The sequence below is a fragment of the Polypterus senegalus genome, chromosome 10 (genome assembly GCF_016835505.1).
Source record: "Polypterus senegalus isolate Bchr_013 chromosome 10, ASM1683550v1, whole genome shotgun sequence".
Classification (NCBI taxonomy): Eukaryota; Metazoa; Chordata; class Cladistia; order Polypteriformes; family Polypteridae; genus Polypterus; species Polypterus senegalus.
The window spans coordinates 84,843,664-84,860,155 of NC_053163.1; the positions used below are offsets into that span (position 1 = coordinate 84,843,664).

The 16,492-nt window shown below is 39.2% G+C and overlaps 1 protein-coding gene across 1 annotated transcript in view; it reads right to left on the reverse strand.

The window, feature by feature from the left end:
* Positions 1-14,275: 14,275 nt before the first annotated feature.
* Positions 14,276-16,492, reverse strand: part of sash3 (SAM and SH3 domain containing 3) — a 58,213-nt gene continuing 55,996 nt past the window's right edge. The window contains exon 8 of the mRNA XM_039766059.1: positions 14,276-15,645. Within this exon, the coding sequence (XP_039621993.1) occupies positions 15,476-15,645 (170 nt within the window). The 3' untranslated portion in view covers positions 14,276-15,475. The remainder of the gene's footprint in view (positions 15,646-16,492) is intronic.

The window sequence follows — 16,492 nt, forward strand, 5'->3', positions numbered from 1 at the left end:
TATATATATATATATATATATATATATATATATATATATATATATATATATATATATATATATATATGCGTGTGCATATATAATAAAAAATATATATATATATAAAATGGTATGTATATTTGGAGAGAGATCTTTATATAATTGTCAGTGTCCGCATATACATAAAATGTAAGAATAATAATATATAAAATTTTCTTATGTCTGTGATAAATGCAAAACTCCTGCTCTAGTTTGTTTTTTCATCTACTACAGTTGTCATTTTTCATTTTCCAATGTGTAATATCCGTTTTATGGAGTGGAGCCTTTTTTTGCTAACTCTGTGATTTATTGAGGGAACAGAAGTTCAGAGAGGATCATCTGTTGTTTCCAGTGTTTACAAAGAAACTGCCGCAGCTCCTGTTTCAGCCTATGCCAATATGCTAAAATGCTCAGTTTGCAAGCTGATTTAGCGCTGAACAAAAGGAAGAAGGTAGCACAGGCGAAATGAAAACTGGCACGACTATCTTGGTTTTCCCCTGGTCATGGTTTGTTGCTAGTTCTGATCTGCCACCCGTCTTTCTTGATCCAGATGTCTCACACGTTTATGCTTGATTGACTGTTTTTGCCGTCTGCACTTCTTTGTCTGCCATTTAAGATGCTGATGTGACAAATGATTTTATTTTTGGTATGAGAGTCAGAAATTTTTATTTGTGGTATTTTTTCATTTTTATTACTTTTAAAAGGGCAAAAACGAGTAGACCTGGATAAAAATATCTTGAGTTTTGGCACTGATGTATTTTTGCAATTCGTCCCTTTCCACTGGCTAGCCTAAGCGTGAGTGATGACCACAAACCCAGACCAGGATCAGTGTTTTGAGTGTTTTTGTTTTTGTCAACAGAGGAAGACCACAGTGTTGAGCAATGCCGATAAGGTTAGGAGACGTAGAGGAGGTGACAGTAGCCATGCCTGTCATCCGGAATTCCATGCTGGTCTTACTCTGATGGACACCACAGTGCTGTGCTATTAACTTGCTAGAGCAACATTCATGCTTTTCACTGAAGCTTTGTTTTAAGCTTAATTGTATTTTATACTTTAAATAAGCCATAATGATTGTTTCTGCTAGGCATCAAGGAACAGTGTAACGTTCGAAACAGAAGTATTATCTCTCTAATACGCTCAGTGAATTTTTTTGTTCGCATTTAGGTTACTAATGTGTTGGAAAGGAAAGTCTAATAAAAAGCTTCATAGCCTTCCTGTTCTGACTGACCTCTGGTGTTGTGGACCCTTGCAACCCCCCAGCCCCCTCCCCATGCCTCAGGGGCTTTGTTTGTTCCGGATTTAGATTACTTGTGCTAGTGACCAAAATCTAAATGTACAGTAAGTGTGTGAGACTCTTAATGCAAACTACAAATGGATTTGTAATTTTTATGTTATTTATAATTAATAGTTTATGAAAGCAAGCAAATGTGTGTGAGGGGTAGAGTGATCTATCACTCCCAGTAATTTAACTTCCCTTCACTTTGCTTTGTAATAACACTGTGATTATGTATATTTAATTTTGTATTTACTGTTCACTATTTTTGTTTGTTTTTTAAATGAAGGAATGATGTGTCTAAATTAAAGAACTCTTGTTTTACTTGCATTTTGCCTTTGTGTTTGTGTCTGTTTTCAAATCTCCTCTACTATGTTGTCATTGGTGTTACTGCTTGTGTTTAAGTTGAATTTAGTGGCCTTTTCAGGGGCCTTCAGTCTGAGACCCCCTGCTGACTTCAGGGGAATCTGTTTTCACTTGGTGGTGTTGACACTTTGATGCCTCTGTATGCGTTTTGCATTGCATGGTTTGCTGTCATTGTGGAAGCCAGGGTGACCATTTCTTTTGCTGCATTTTTAGTGTGCGTTTTTTTTTTTTGTATATTGTCCTCAATCCCGCACATTCAGACCGTAAATCTCTCACAACTGAGAATGCAGATTGTGTGACCCTTCTGACCTATGTCATATATCATGGAAGTGGCTGTCCTCTAGCTGTCCCCAGCCCTGCTCCCCATTTTGGTCTTGTGTTGATACTGCCATTGCAGTCCTGCTACTCATTAAGTGTGAGTAACATTTAGTGTGGGGCTGTGTACAAACCCATGAGCCTGGTAGGTGAAATGTTCATGGTTAGTATTTGTTAGTGTTAAGTTTTTTATTTTTGCACCTTTTCATTGCTGTTCGTAATGTAAAAATACTAATTAAGCTATTTGCTAATTGTCTAGAGCTGTCTGTTTACAGGATGTGTCTCCTTTATGGTCTACTCAAACAGAAGTTCTTGTTGGTGGCTTTAGAATAACGGAGCTCCACAGAGTGTTCCAAAAACAGTTTACATTATGGAAGGTGAGATTACTCTGCCAGTCTATTTCAGAACCACTTCTGTATGGTAAGTATTGTTCTATACAAATTCAAATCAGTTTTCCTGCTTTTATTTGAAGGATATAATTCATATTGTAGGTTCACTTACTCATTATCCTCCTATATTCATGTTATATTGAACACGACTTCTAGTCTCATTCTGGCTTGTGTTTCTTCTGCAGACAAGTTAAAAAGCTTGATCGTGACTTGTATAAAGGCAGTCCATACATCCATCCATAGAACCCGCTTCATCCATTTTAGTGTCACAGGGACTGTAGCCTATCTGGTGCAAGGTAGGAACCAACCTGCCAACTGTGAGGCACATTTGCTCACTGGCACCAGGTCTAGGCATAGTCATCTTGAAATAATCAAAGACCTCGTCCTTGGCATGTGAGAAGAAAGCTTTTAGCTCAACAAATTCACAAGCAAGAAGTGCGTAACGCAATCTCAGTAATCACTAACACGAACGGAGATAAAATCATTGAGCACAAAAATATAATGCACACTTTCAGAGACTACTATAAATCCCTATATACTACTGAGTTTAAAGAAGACAATATACAATCTAATGCATTTCTGGATACATTACAGATACCACAAATTGACGCTTTTAGTGTGGAGGAACTTGATAAACCTCTGGCGTTCTCAGAATTACTAGATGCTATAAAGTCACTCCAAGGTGGAAAAGCATCAGGCCCTGATGACTAACCTGCAGAGTTTTACAAGAAATTCTCAGCTAGCTCCCCTCCTATTAGCAACATTTACAGAAGCCAGAGATAACCAATTTCTTCCACAAACCTTTCGCCAAGCATTAATCACTGTCTTTCCAAAACAAAATAAGGACTTATTACAATGTGCATCATACAGACCAATTTCACTTCTGAATAACGACGTTAAAATACTCTCTAAAATCATAGCTAGAAGGATGGAGAAAGTGCTCCCACGGTAATATCACAAGACCAAATTGGATTTATTAGGGGCCGACACTTATCTTCAAATCTTCGACGCCTGTTTAATGTAATATACTACCAAATCAAACACCCCAGAAATATTATTATCATTGGATGCAGAAAAGCATTCGACATGATTGAATGGAAATACCTTTTACTACATTGGAGAAGTTTGGGTTTGGCCAACATTTGTGCATGGATTAAATTACTGTATACTAACCCAGAAGCTTCAGTTTGCATCAATAACATTTGCTCAGACTACTTTAAACTAGAACGTGGCACTAGACAAGGATGCCCCTTGTCACCGCTGCTGTTTGCGATTGCCATTGAACCACTGGCAATACATTGTCGAAATACTGATCAGATAAAGGGGATTAGCAGAGAAGGACTGGAACAGAAAATCTCATTATATGCAGATGACATGGTACTGTATATTCGACCCAGAAAATTCTGTGCCTGCAGTCTTAGCAGCACTCACAGAATTTCAAAAGCTCTCTGGTCTCAGAATTAATCTGAATAAAAGTGTACTCTTTCCAGTGAATTCTCAAGCATATAATATTAGATTACCCTACCTTTTATCATTGCAGAACAGTTTAAATACCTCGGGGTAAACATCACAAGTAAACATAAAGCTCTATATCAACAAAATTTCGCCTGCATAAAAAATTAAACAAGACTTGCATAGATGGTCAACCCTTCATCTCACACTAGCTGGAAGAATTAACACTGTTAAGATGAATATTCTTCCTAAGCTCCTTTTTTTATTTCAAAACATCCCAATATACATTAATAAATCATTCTTTAAGCAATTAGATTCAACAATAACCTCATTTATTTGGAATTCAAACATCCACGCATCAAAAGAGCGACCCTACAAAGACAAAAGGCAGAAGGCGGCATGGCTCTACCTAACTTCCAGTTTTATTACTGGGCAGCAAATATACAGGCGATAAGAACCTGGACACAAATAGAAGAACATACACAGGCATGGACCGCAATAGAAGTAAAATCCTGCAGTACTTCTTTGTATTCCTTGCTCTGTGCTCCAATAAACACACGCTATCGGCAATACACTAATAACCCAATTGTGCTCCACTCACTTAGAATCTGGAACCAATGTAGAAAGCATTTTAAAACGGAGAAGCTTCTATCTGTGGCACCCTGCAAGAGAACCACCTCTTTCAACCTTCACAAACATATGCAGTTTTTAAATATCTGGAAAAAATTTGGAATTAACTTGCTTAGAGATCTTTATATAGACAACGCCTTTGCATCCTATGAACAATTACATTCCAAATTTAACATTCCAGCTACACATTTCTTTCACTATCTTCAAATCAGGAACTTTGTTAAACAGAACCTTCCAGATTTTCCTCATCTTGCACCCTCATCCATGCTGGAAAAAATATTGCTCAATCTCAAGGATTAGACTCCATCTCTACAATATATAAAATCATTTTACAATCCCTTCCTTTCAAAGATCCAAGAGGACACTGGGAAAAAGATCTCTCAATTAATATATCAGAAAAGGAGTGGAAAGTAGCAATGCAGAGAATTCACTCGAGCTCCATATGCAAAGCATACAATTATACAACTCAAAATTATATATCGAGCACATCTGTCTCGACTAAAACTCTCCAAAATGTTTCCAGGGCATGATCCAACCTGCGAACGTTGCAACCAAGCCCCAGCCTCACTAGGTCACATGTTCTGGGCCTGCACCAAATTAACATTATTCTGGACAAAAATTTTAATTACCTCTCAGACAGCCTTGGACTCACAATCCCTCCTAACCCATTAACAGCTGTGTTTGGGGTTCTTCCAGAGGGCTTAAAGTGGAGAAGACAAACAAATTGTGATTGCATTCACTACACTCTTGGCACGCAGACTTATTCTGATAAACTGGAAGAACCCAAACTCTCCTCTTTTAAGTCAGTGGGAAACCGATGTGTTATATTATTTGAAATTGGAAAAATCAAATACTCAGTTAGAGGATCGTACAGACTTTTTCAAAACATGGCAGGATCTAATCAGTAATATTTTAAAATAAGTTTATAAAGCACAGAGAATTTATTAATTTAGGTATGTTTACAAGCCTTAAATTTTACGCCGTTTGGCTTGCTCTCTCTCTCTGGGGTGGGGATCGATCTGTTCTTAACTCAATTTTTCTTTTTGTAAAAACTTGATTGCTTTGTATGGATTGTAATAAAATTAATAAAAATTAAAAAAAAAATGAAAAGTTTGATATCTAGTGAAATATTTAATATCGAGTACTGAACAAATTTATTAATTTGAGTAAGTAAAGTAAATGACTAGGGGGTCGATGGTTTTAAAAGTTTTTGGTATAGGGGTCTGCAGCCGAAAAAAGTTTGGGAACTCTTGCTCCAACATACCAAATTCCTTATTTTTAATGAAGGGATGAGTTGAATTTGACCCGAGTAGGAGGAAGTATAGCCTGTGATGGCCTGGTGTGAGTAGGCTGGCCCGGGAGATTAAAGCAGTGGTGTCCACACTTCATTAAGCATTATTAATCCTTTTATTCATTTTTCTGAACTAACCCAAGTCTACCCTAGTGTAAGAAGGGTAGGGCATCTCTTTGGATCATATCAGTGGGTGCCCTAATGCAGTGTAGTACAAAATAAAAGAAGATTCTGGCAGTCGGGATAAATTGTTTACCTCCCAGCTACAAAGGATGGGGCATGGAGCCCAAAAGACACTGTCAGACAATCATACAGTGCATCTGGAAAATATTCACAGCATATCACTTTTTCCACATTTTGTTATGTTACAGCCTTATTCCAAAATGGATTAAATTCATTTTTTTCCTCAGAATGACAACATGAAAAAAGTTTACTTGAGGTTTCTGCAAATTTATTAAAAATAAAAAAACTGAGAAATCACATGTACATAAGTATTCACTGCCTTTGCTCAATACTTTGTCGATGCACCTTTGGCAGCAATTACAGCCTCAAGTCTTTTTGAATATGATGCCACAAGCTTGGCACACATATCCTTGGCCAGTTTCACCCATTCCTCTTTGCAGAACCTCTCAAGCTAAATCAGGTTGGATGGGAAGCGTCGGTGCACAGCCATTTTAAGATCTCTACAGAGATGTTGAATCGGATTCAAGTCTGGGCTCTGGCTGGGCCACTCAAGGACATTCACAGAGTTGTCCTGAAGCCACTCCTTTGATATCTTGGCTGTGTGCTTAGGGTCGTTGTCCTGCTGAAAGACGAAGCGTCGCCCCAGTCTGAGGTCAAGAGCGCTCTGGAGCAGGTTTTCATCCAGGATGTCTCTGTACATTGCTGCAGTCATCTTTCCCTTTATCCTGACTAGTCTCCCAGTTCCTGCCGCTGAAAAACATCCCCACAGCATGATGCTGCCACCACCATGCTTCACTGTAGGGATGGTATTGGCCTGGTGATGAGCGGTGCCTGGTTTTCTCCAAACGTGACGCCTGGCATTCACACCAAAGAGTTCAATCTTTGTCTCATCACACCAGAGAATTTTGTTTCTCATGGTCTGAGAGTCCTTCAGGTGCCTTTTGGCAAACTCCAGGTGGGCTGCCGTGTGCCTTTTACTAAGGAGTGGCTTCCGTCTGGCCACTGTACCATACAGGCCTGATTGGTGGATTGCTGCAGAGATGGTTGTCCTTCTAGAAGGTTCTCCTCTCTCCACAGAGGACCCCTGGAGCTCTGACAGAGTGACCATTGGGTTCTTGGTCACCTCCCTGACTAAGGCCCTTCTCCCCCGATCGCTCAGTTTAGATGGCCGGCCAGCTCTAGGAAGAGTCCTGGTGGTTTCGAACTTCTTCTACTTGTATATGATGGAGGCCACTGTGCTCATTGGGACCTTCAAAGCAGCAGAAATTTTTCTGTAACCTTCCCCAGATTTGTGCCTCGAGACAATCCTGTCTCGGAGGTCTACAGACAATTCCTTTGACTTCATGCTTTGTTTGTGCTCTGACATGAACTGTCAACTGTGGGACCTTATATAGACAGGTGTGAGCCTTTCCAAATCATGTCCAATGAACTGAATTTACCACAGGTGGACTTCAATTAAGCTGCAGAAACATCTCAAGGATGATCAGGGGAAATAGGATGCACCTGAGCTCAGTTTTGAGCTTCATGGCAAAGGCTGTGAATACTTATGTACATGTGCTTTCTCAATTTTTTTATTTTTAATAAATTTGCAAAAACCTCAAGTAAAGTTTTTTTCACGTTGTCATTATGAGGTGTTGTGTGTAGAATTCTGAGGGAAAAAATGAATTTAATCCATTTTGGAATAAGGCTGTAACATAACAAAATGTGGAAAAAGTGATGCGCTGTGAATACTTTCCGGATGCACTGTAGATGTGCTTTTCTAATCAAAAAAAAAGGGGCTTTGTTAGAATACTTTTTGCATAAATGAGGGACAGAATAAATCTCGGACGGGAGCACAAGTCTGTGAGGCTTACCACTGACTGTCCCTTTGAGTTCCCTGTAAGTGGCTTTTCAAACCTATAGAGACTTTTACTTTAAAGCCTAGGACTGACTTGCCTTCATTTTTAGTGTCTGTGCTTCTAGTTTGTTGATGTTTCACGCTGGCACCATCCCTCCCACCCACACTTACTTGTGATAGTTCCAGTGAACATAATGTGCATGTCTGTGGGAGGAAACTCATTGAAATGGAGAGAATGTGAAAACATAGTGGAACTGGCAGTGGCTAGGCTGGAACTGGGAGGCAGTGGTGCAGTCCACCACACCACACCAATCTGTTATTTTCTTGTTTATCCACTTCAGGTTGCAGGATTGGATCCTCTTCTGAGAATACTGTGTAATGGCTCAGAAACAACTTTGAATGAGACACCAGACTATTATAATACACAATCACTTTCTCCAGGCCATCCTAGAATCTTTGAGAAGCCGAAAACAATAACATTATCAAACCTGCTTAAACTGGTTTACGGTCTGGAGGTCAGAGTCTTCTCTGAAAGAATTAGGTACAAAATGGAAACCAACCATGGCTGGGGAGGCCATTCATAGTAGGCCACATTCACACAGCACCTGTTCACCTAACACGCTGCGATTGTCTGGCCCGTTGTCCAGTGTTGATTCTACCTTATGCCTGATGATTGCTGGGATTGGCTCCAGTTGCCCTGTGACCTCCCCAAAAACACACACGCCTTTTGGGGTGTGGTGGCGAAACCACATAGATGTTTCAAGTTTTATTGCCATTATACAGATAACAATGGAACATCATTACCAGTAATGAAATTATTGGGCTCGGAGTCTCCTCAAATTGCACTGTAAAATAACACTTGACAGTAATAAAAAAGCAAAAATAATAAAAGGAAGGATAAAATAGTAAGGTGCATAGAAAAATATTCAATGTCTGTAGAGGAAGGGAGTAGTGCGTGTAGATGTACTGTATGTTTGAGTCTGGTCTTTTCTGATTGGAAGCACTTTGAGCAGTGAGAAAAGCACTATATAAATGTAAAAAATTATTATTACAGTAGGCAAATCTAAAAGTGACTATTTTTAAATTATCAAAGTGATCAGTATTCAGCAGTTCAGTAGCCTCTTGGCTTGTGGGTAGAAACTGTCTCTGAACCTGCTGGTGTGGGTCTGGATGTTCCTGTACTTCTTTTGAGATGGCAGGGGGATGAAAAATCTGTGACTGGGTTGGCTGAAAGCAGAGAGGATCCACTGTGTCTTTCTCCTTCAACTCTGTCTGTAGAGGTCCTGGGTGACTGGCAACAGTGATGCAATGTGCCAATCTGACTACCCCTTGAAGAGCTTTGTGGTCCACCACATTACAGCTGCCATACCATGTTGTGATACAACCAGATATAATGCTCTCAATGTTACATCGGTAAAAACTGGTGAGCATTCATTCTGGAGTCTGTGCCAGACCTCCCTAGCTGTTATAGAAAGAAGAGATGCTGTCTTGCTGCTTTCGTTATTACACCTATGTTTGGTGTGACCAGCTTAGATTCTCACGAATATTGATCCTCAGGAATTTGAAATAGCTGATTTTCTCTGCCTTTGTTCCCTCTATGTGAATGGAGAGGTTCCCACTACCCTGCAATCTCCTATAGACCATGTCTTGCTGACATTGAGCAGTAGGTTGTCCCAACAACATGATGTCTGGGCTCACCCCTCTGCTCTATAGGCAGACTTGCCTTCATCTTGATATGCAGTCGATAATGGTTGTGTTGTCTGCAAATTTAACGAGGGTACAGGAACTTTGTGTGGCTGTATAGTAGTGGGTATACAATGGGGGCTGAGCACACATCCTTGGGGGACAGCGGTGTTGTGTGAAGGAAGTCACGTTGCCAATCCTTGAAACTTGTGGTCTGCCTGTCAGAAGTCCAGGATCCAGTTGCAGAGAGATGCACTGATGTCCAGATCAGATTTCATAACGAAGCTGGATGGAATTATGGAGTTGAAAGTGGAGCTGTAATCGCTGAACATTATCTGCATGTACATACTTTTCTGGTCCAGGTTGGAGAGGGCAGTATCTAGTGCAAATGCTATTGTATCATCTGTGGATCTCTTTGGCATATAGGAGAACAGGAGTGGATCAAGTGTAGAGGGTAGTAAGGATATAATGTCGTTTTTAACCATACGCTCAAAGCCCTTCATGATAATGGAGGTGATTGCTACTATGCAACAGTCATTAAGACAATTCACATTTGATTTCTTTGGGGCAGGCAGGATGGTGGTCCTCTTACAGAATGTTGGGACTACGGACAGGAGAAGGGAAAGGTTAAAGATATCTGCTAGAGTGTGGGTGCATGCTTTGAGTGTGTATCCTCAAAACGGTCACCTCCCCCATATTGCAGCTCTTTCTCTTGTAGTCTTGGGTGGTCTTTAGCCCACTCCATATGTGCTTGGTATTTGAGCCACTGTAACAGGATTCCGACTTTTGCCTATATTATCCCTTAGCTGTTTTTACAGCTTTAAGTGTGTACCAAGATTTTCTGTACACACATGGATTTCCGGTTTTAAAGGCAGCTGTCTGCGCTCTGAGAGCCATGTGGACCTATCCATTAAATCCCAGCTGCTGGTTGGAATAAGTCCAGCCAGTAACCCATGGTATGACATCATTGATACATTTGCTTATGTATCCCGTTATATAGTGAGTGTAGTCACTGATATTATTGTCCGCAGCAATCCGTAATGCAGCAGCATGCCTGAATGGTTTGTCCAACAGTGAACTGATCGAGTCAATGGCTACTCGCATTGCAGCCTCCGCCTATAGGCTGGCAGCAGCAGGCCCGAGAAGTGATCTGATTTGCTGAAGGCTGGTCAAGGGTGGGCTTTGTAGGCGTGTGTGTGTGGTGTAAACATGATCCAGGATGTTATGGTGTTGTGTTGGAAAGTTTACATGCTGGTGATATTTAAGCAAAACCTTCAGATTGTCGCCAGCCACAATATAAGCAGCCTCTGAGTGTAATTGTTCCTGCCAATTGATAATACCGTAGTTTATTCAGTACCCTTGTGATGTCTGTATGGTAGAGTGGGTGGGGCGTATAATCAGCAGTACAAAATACCGCTGTGAACTCTCTAGGCAGATAATAAGGTCTGCATTTAATCATAAGGTGTTCAAGATCAGGAGAGTATTATGACGAGATTATCTGTAGATTTGTACACCACCGTTTGTGGGTCATTATGCACACACCACCTCCCTTATGCTCCTCCGACTACCTTGTTCTGTCCTGGCGATTAATGGAGAAACCCTGGGGTACAATGGCCGAGTCAGGGACTGAGGGATCCAGCCATGAATGTGTAAAGACAAAAACATTGTAGCTCGCAATGTCCTGATGGAAACCCAGACTGGATCTTAATTCTTGCATTTTATTTTCCAACGATTGGACGTTCGCTAGAAGAACACTGGGAAGTGGGGAATGGTGTTGTCTATTTCTCTGCCTGACCAGGATTCTAGCTCTTCTCCCCCTTTTTCTCTGTCGGTGTTTATGTCAAAGTAGCCCAGGTAAGACACCTCCATTCATAGAAAAGTTGACTGGTATAGTTCCAGATCGCAAATTTTGTTGGATGTCCGAAAGTGTCTGTCTGTCGTATGTAATCAATGTGTTACAAGTTCCAAGAAAAGCGCACAGTTGAGGAGGATGCCGAGTGACGGGTGGCATCCTCACCGGTGCCATCTTCATCAGCAGATGCAAGATTTAAACGCAGGACTTGGGAAGCATGAGGTGATAGTGCTATCCACCGTTCCACATTAACACATTTTATCATGTGACAGTTTATGATAATTAAAAAGAACATGGAACAAAATACTATTTCCACAAAATTTCTTTGACAATTTTATTTTACAACGAAGACATTTTCACGTTTTTGTACATTCAAAAACAACAAAAACATAAAAAAAATTCAACAAACTAGAAACAAGAGCAAACCAATAATCATGTCAATTTCTCTTCTAACAAAATAGGCAAAAATATACATTCAAAATAAACAATAATAAAAAGTAACTGCAAATATAATATTTGAAAAGACTTTGTACATCAGACTAAATATACTGTGCATAAATGCCATTATACTCATTCCAGTGGTTCATACAGTGAAGATACGCACTCTGAAGCAAACCGTACAGTCCCAGTGCCACCAGCTGTACTGCACTGCGGGCAGACGTGACAGCCTGACCAGTGGAATGGGTCTCTTTAATGGCTATGTAGGTGGAGCTTGACCTAAACAAGACTGAAGAGGCCAGATTTAGCCCAGTGGTTCTCAAACGTTTCTGGTGGTGACCCGGAATATAATCTTGTCCAAGTCTGGTGACCTGAAGCACTAATATGAACACTACCAGTCATTATGATAGTGTATTTATTCAGATGGTTTTACTGAATGAATTGCTAACGCATTTTTTTGTTTTTCAAAGAGATTTTAACTGGACAGATTACATGAAAATGAGAATTTATTACACAAAGATTTTTTTTCAGAGGCTATCATGGTCAGAGTTGATGATAAAATGACCCAAAGTAATGGTTACTGTAATCTAAATTCATTTTCCCATAGTGAAGTACTGCAACATGTTACTTTTTAGATCCTTGCAGTCACATCACAGTTACCGATTTAACTAGGATTTCATACTTTTTTTTTTACATAAGTTTCTAAGTAAATAATATTTAAACATCATTAATGTCTTGAAGGGCAGGCATTCCATTTAACACACAATGTTGGAAGAGATGAGTGTGGCTGTCTGGTCCGAGTCCCCTGGTCGATTTTTGCATTCGTTTCATACAGGCATATATTGAATTTTCTGATGCTTTCAGATCTGTATCAGAGATGTGCATTATGACATTACCAGTAGCGGCGTACTGCACGATAACGTGCAGTGAATACACTTGACTTGAGCATTCATAGTTTTCATACTCTTTCTCTGTCTCTGTTTAGCATTTGTTTGCTCAGAGGTTGATGCGCTTGCTGCTTCCTGAGCTGCTCTTCTTTTCTCCACCCTAGCAGCCCGCTGCTTCTCTTCTTTCGTCGGCATCTTTTCGTGTTAAAACTGATTAAGTTAGTTTTTGTGTTGCAATTACTTAGTACGTTTTCTTTAATTTTTCACTTGAGTGCCGTCAATCTGTCTCAAGAATTATTAGCGAAGGTGGTAGGGAATGAGAACGGTACCCATACGCATGCGCCGCACAGCCGTCCTGCCGCTGCCGAGAGTTGATTCTACAATAAAATAACATAAAACGAGTAATACAAATCGTCACCCCGAAAGCGGATAGTAGACGGCACATAGTATATGTGTTCCAAATTTCAAGTCAATAGGTAAAGCGGTTTGCGAGCTACAGGTGATTTAAAATCCTGGACAGACGAACAGCCACGGTAGCGTACTATATAAGAAGATATGGTAAAGTTGATGTTACTTTATTAATAAACATTAAAGTATAAAATCACTTTTACAAAGCATTGAAAAAATATAATTCAAATTCTTTTTCTTAAGGAAAACTTAGTTAAGCTAATTGCGGCGTCTATCTGAGAACTTTACATTTAAATGTGCGATATTCGCCACATTAGCCTTTTTGTTCCTTGTGAGTCTTTTGATAAAAGCATGTGAAGGATTAGAAACAATCTTTGATACTTAAATGAAAATGCTCAAGTTTCTGTAGTCTTTTAAAATGTAGCACATTATCCTGATATTCATTTTGAGTTGTTTTTTTTGTCCCATCTCTTCAATGCTCCTACGAAAATTGAGGAAACTGAACAAATAAGGTCGATTACCTTAATTGTTAATGAATGTAAGATAGATAGATAGATAGATAATAACAAAATGTGAATTTCTTTTTCATCTTCACATGCCCTCTTGATACTGTAAAGACCAGTGAGATGGGAGACAGAGCCATGGTTCTTGGGTAAACTGCAGGCCACTGGCCCCTGCAGCCAGTCAGTATGTGCACTCCTCTGCTGGGCTACTTGCCACTTACCAACTCCCTGGGTGCAAGAGTTTGGGCAGTTAAGTCAGTTTTATTTATTGTGAACTAAAGACCTCTGCTGCCTGGTCCATATGTTTGAAGTGGCACAGCTCCGATTTAAGTCATGAAGCTTATTTGTTGAACTGATGAATGCATGCTCACTGTTATTATTATTTCCTCCTTACAAAAAGACTGAATAATTGATCAAAAAAGACTACATAAATTGATAAAGAGGAGATAATGAGTCATCCTGGCACTTTCTAATTGGTGCATGCTGCATTTTTAGGGATCTACAGAGTACCATAATGTAATTGGTAATGCAGTTACTTTTACCAAAAAGTAATAATGTAAAGTTATATTAATAATAATATAAAGTTAATTTGAGAGGATTAATCAGTGATTTGTAAAGGAGTACTTTCAGTGAGTAACTACTCCAACTCTGATTGTGATACCGCTTCATTTTTTTGTGCAACCTCCTTAAAGCATTCTTGAACAAATCAGAATACAAAAGAAATGCTGGCAAAAGAATATAATAATAAAAATTAAATTCCAATGATAAAACTCATCAGAAACGTTATGAATGAATACAATTTAAACCATTTTAAATGAAAAACATCTAATGAATAAAAATCATATGATCAACAAACAAGCCCAAAGTTCTAAATGACCATACTAATACTGAATATAGATAAGAGTGCTACTTAACAACAGGCATGTGTATTGGACACAAATGGACTTTAACATTAAGTGGACTGTATACAGTATATGGATGATCTGTTATTCACAGCTATTCTAATTTAAGTAAGATCTCAAGAATCCTATCAGTGCACTAATTGCCTTACAACTCCACAATATTTTACCCGCGACACAACCCTCAGGAGCATCCTCACAAGCACAGGTTTGGGAACCACTGGTTTAACTACTGAAACATGAAGCTGGACTGGTTTGTACCTTTTTATGTTTTTGAGATAAGGTTTCAGCTCCTGTATAGTTTGTAACACAATGTCTACGAATATAAAAGCAGCTGTAGCTGTGCCAGTGCTCACTTCACTCTGTCACCTGTTCTACATGCCCATTCATTCCATTGAAACTAATTTTAATAATTCAAAGGCACAACTGCTGAACTGTGCAGTCTGGCACAACAGTCCTTCATCTCATCATGTGCATTTGTTCCAAGTTTGATCAAGTCTTCTGCAAATTCACTTTTAATTAAAAAAGCAAAGGTGGTTGGAACCAGAAAGGGGTTTTTGAACTCTTATTTTTTTTATTACTATTTATTTCTTTTTAGACTTGCCAATATCCTTCCTCATGGTTGGCGTTCAGTGGGTTAATTTTTCCAAGTGTCATCATGTTGTGCCCTTTAAAGTCCTATTATATTTTGTAAGAAAGATATGCCTGTTTGTAATATTATTTACAATAAGTTATTTTCAAAGTGAATGTATGGATTTCTTGAAGTAAAATGGAGGTTTTTGCTGGTAAAGGTCCATTCTGGGCCGTTTCTTTTAGAAGTGTTTGCCAGATAGTTTAGATGCAAAGTAAGTCTTTTTTAATCCAAGGCTCATGGTGAGGTAAATCACAAACCAGTAGATACCATTTTTTTTTTCTCTTTTCTCAATTGCATCTTAAATCAAAATAAAAAGAAGATAATTAAACCTCGGGGATTCATTTGGACTGTCTCTCCATTTCCACTTCATCTGTTTTTCGTTGGAGGGACGGTTTCTTTGGCTTCTTCGTTCTACCTTCAGGAAGCGTTGTCCACCTCCAGTTCCTGCAGCTGCTCAGTTATGCCACTGAGTCCGTTCTCCAGATTCTCAGAGCTTTCAAAGCAGCCCGAGTCACGAGGGATGTCCGCTTTCTGCTCAGAGTTCTGGGAGTCATTTTCCTCACCCGCCTCATCACTTTCACTTTCACCTGTAAAAATATATATATTTTTTTCCTTAGATGAAATTTCCCAAAACAACATTATCTATTTTTTTTCTTCCTTAAGTAAACAAAATGTGTACAGCCATTTTTCTACTTTATGTGTGTATGTATGTACTCAATGAACATGAATCAAATTTATGCTTTTCTCCGTATTAAATATTCTTCATGTTAATCAGGAAAAGTGATGAGCACAGAATCATGGGCATAGTGTGAAGGTAAGCATCAAACAAAAGTGATTACTTTATAAAACTACTGGAAGTAAGAACCAAGATTGACCACTATACTATATGTCCATTAAGGACTGTATCTGCCTGCAGTCCCTGTGCTCAGTACACATTGCCAACCTGGCACCATTCTATCGTGGTATGGATCTGGTTCTCAGGTTGGTTTGCTCTGGTGATCTAACAGTTTAACCTGCAGTTTCTGTTTTTCACCTTCCTTTAAATATTTTTACATAGGTTAAATCCTGTTATAGCGAATACAGTACTGAAGTAAAAAAAAAAAAAATTCAGAATATTGAATACTTTTTGTGGGCCCGGATGAATATTCACTCAATTTTGTCAACACATTTCATTTTAACAAAATGTAAATTTCAGTATAACAAACATTTTTTCAACTGAAAATGATATATTTTTTACACCTCATTATTAAGGCTGTGCCCACACTTTTTGCCAAGTCTCAAGAACTCTGCAACAGGCTGTCTCTTTCCTGTTAGACCAAAAGAAAGTGAGTCTGTTGCGAAATTTCCGGTCTCGGGACATCATACAGGTAAAACTGGATTCTGTACAACCCCCCTTGCGTCTGCATGGTTAGTTGTGTCATCTGTGGATACTGT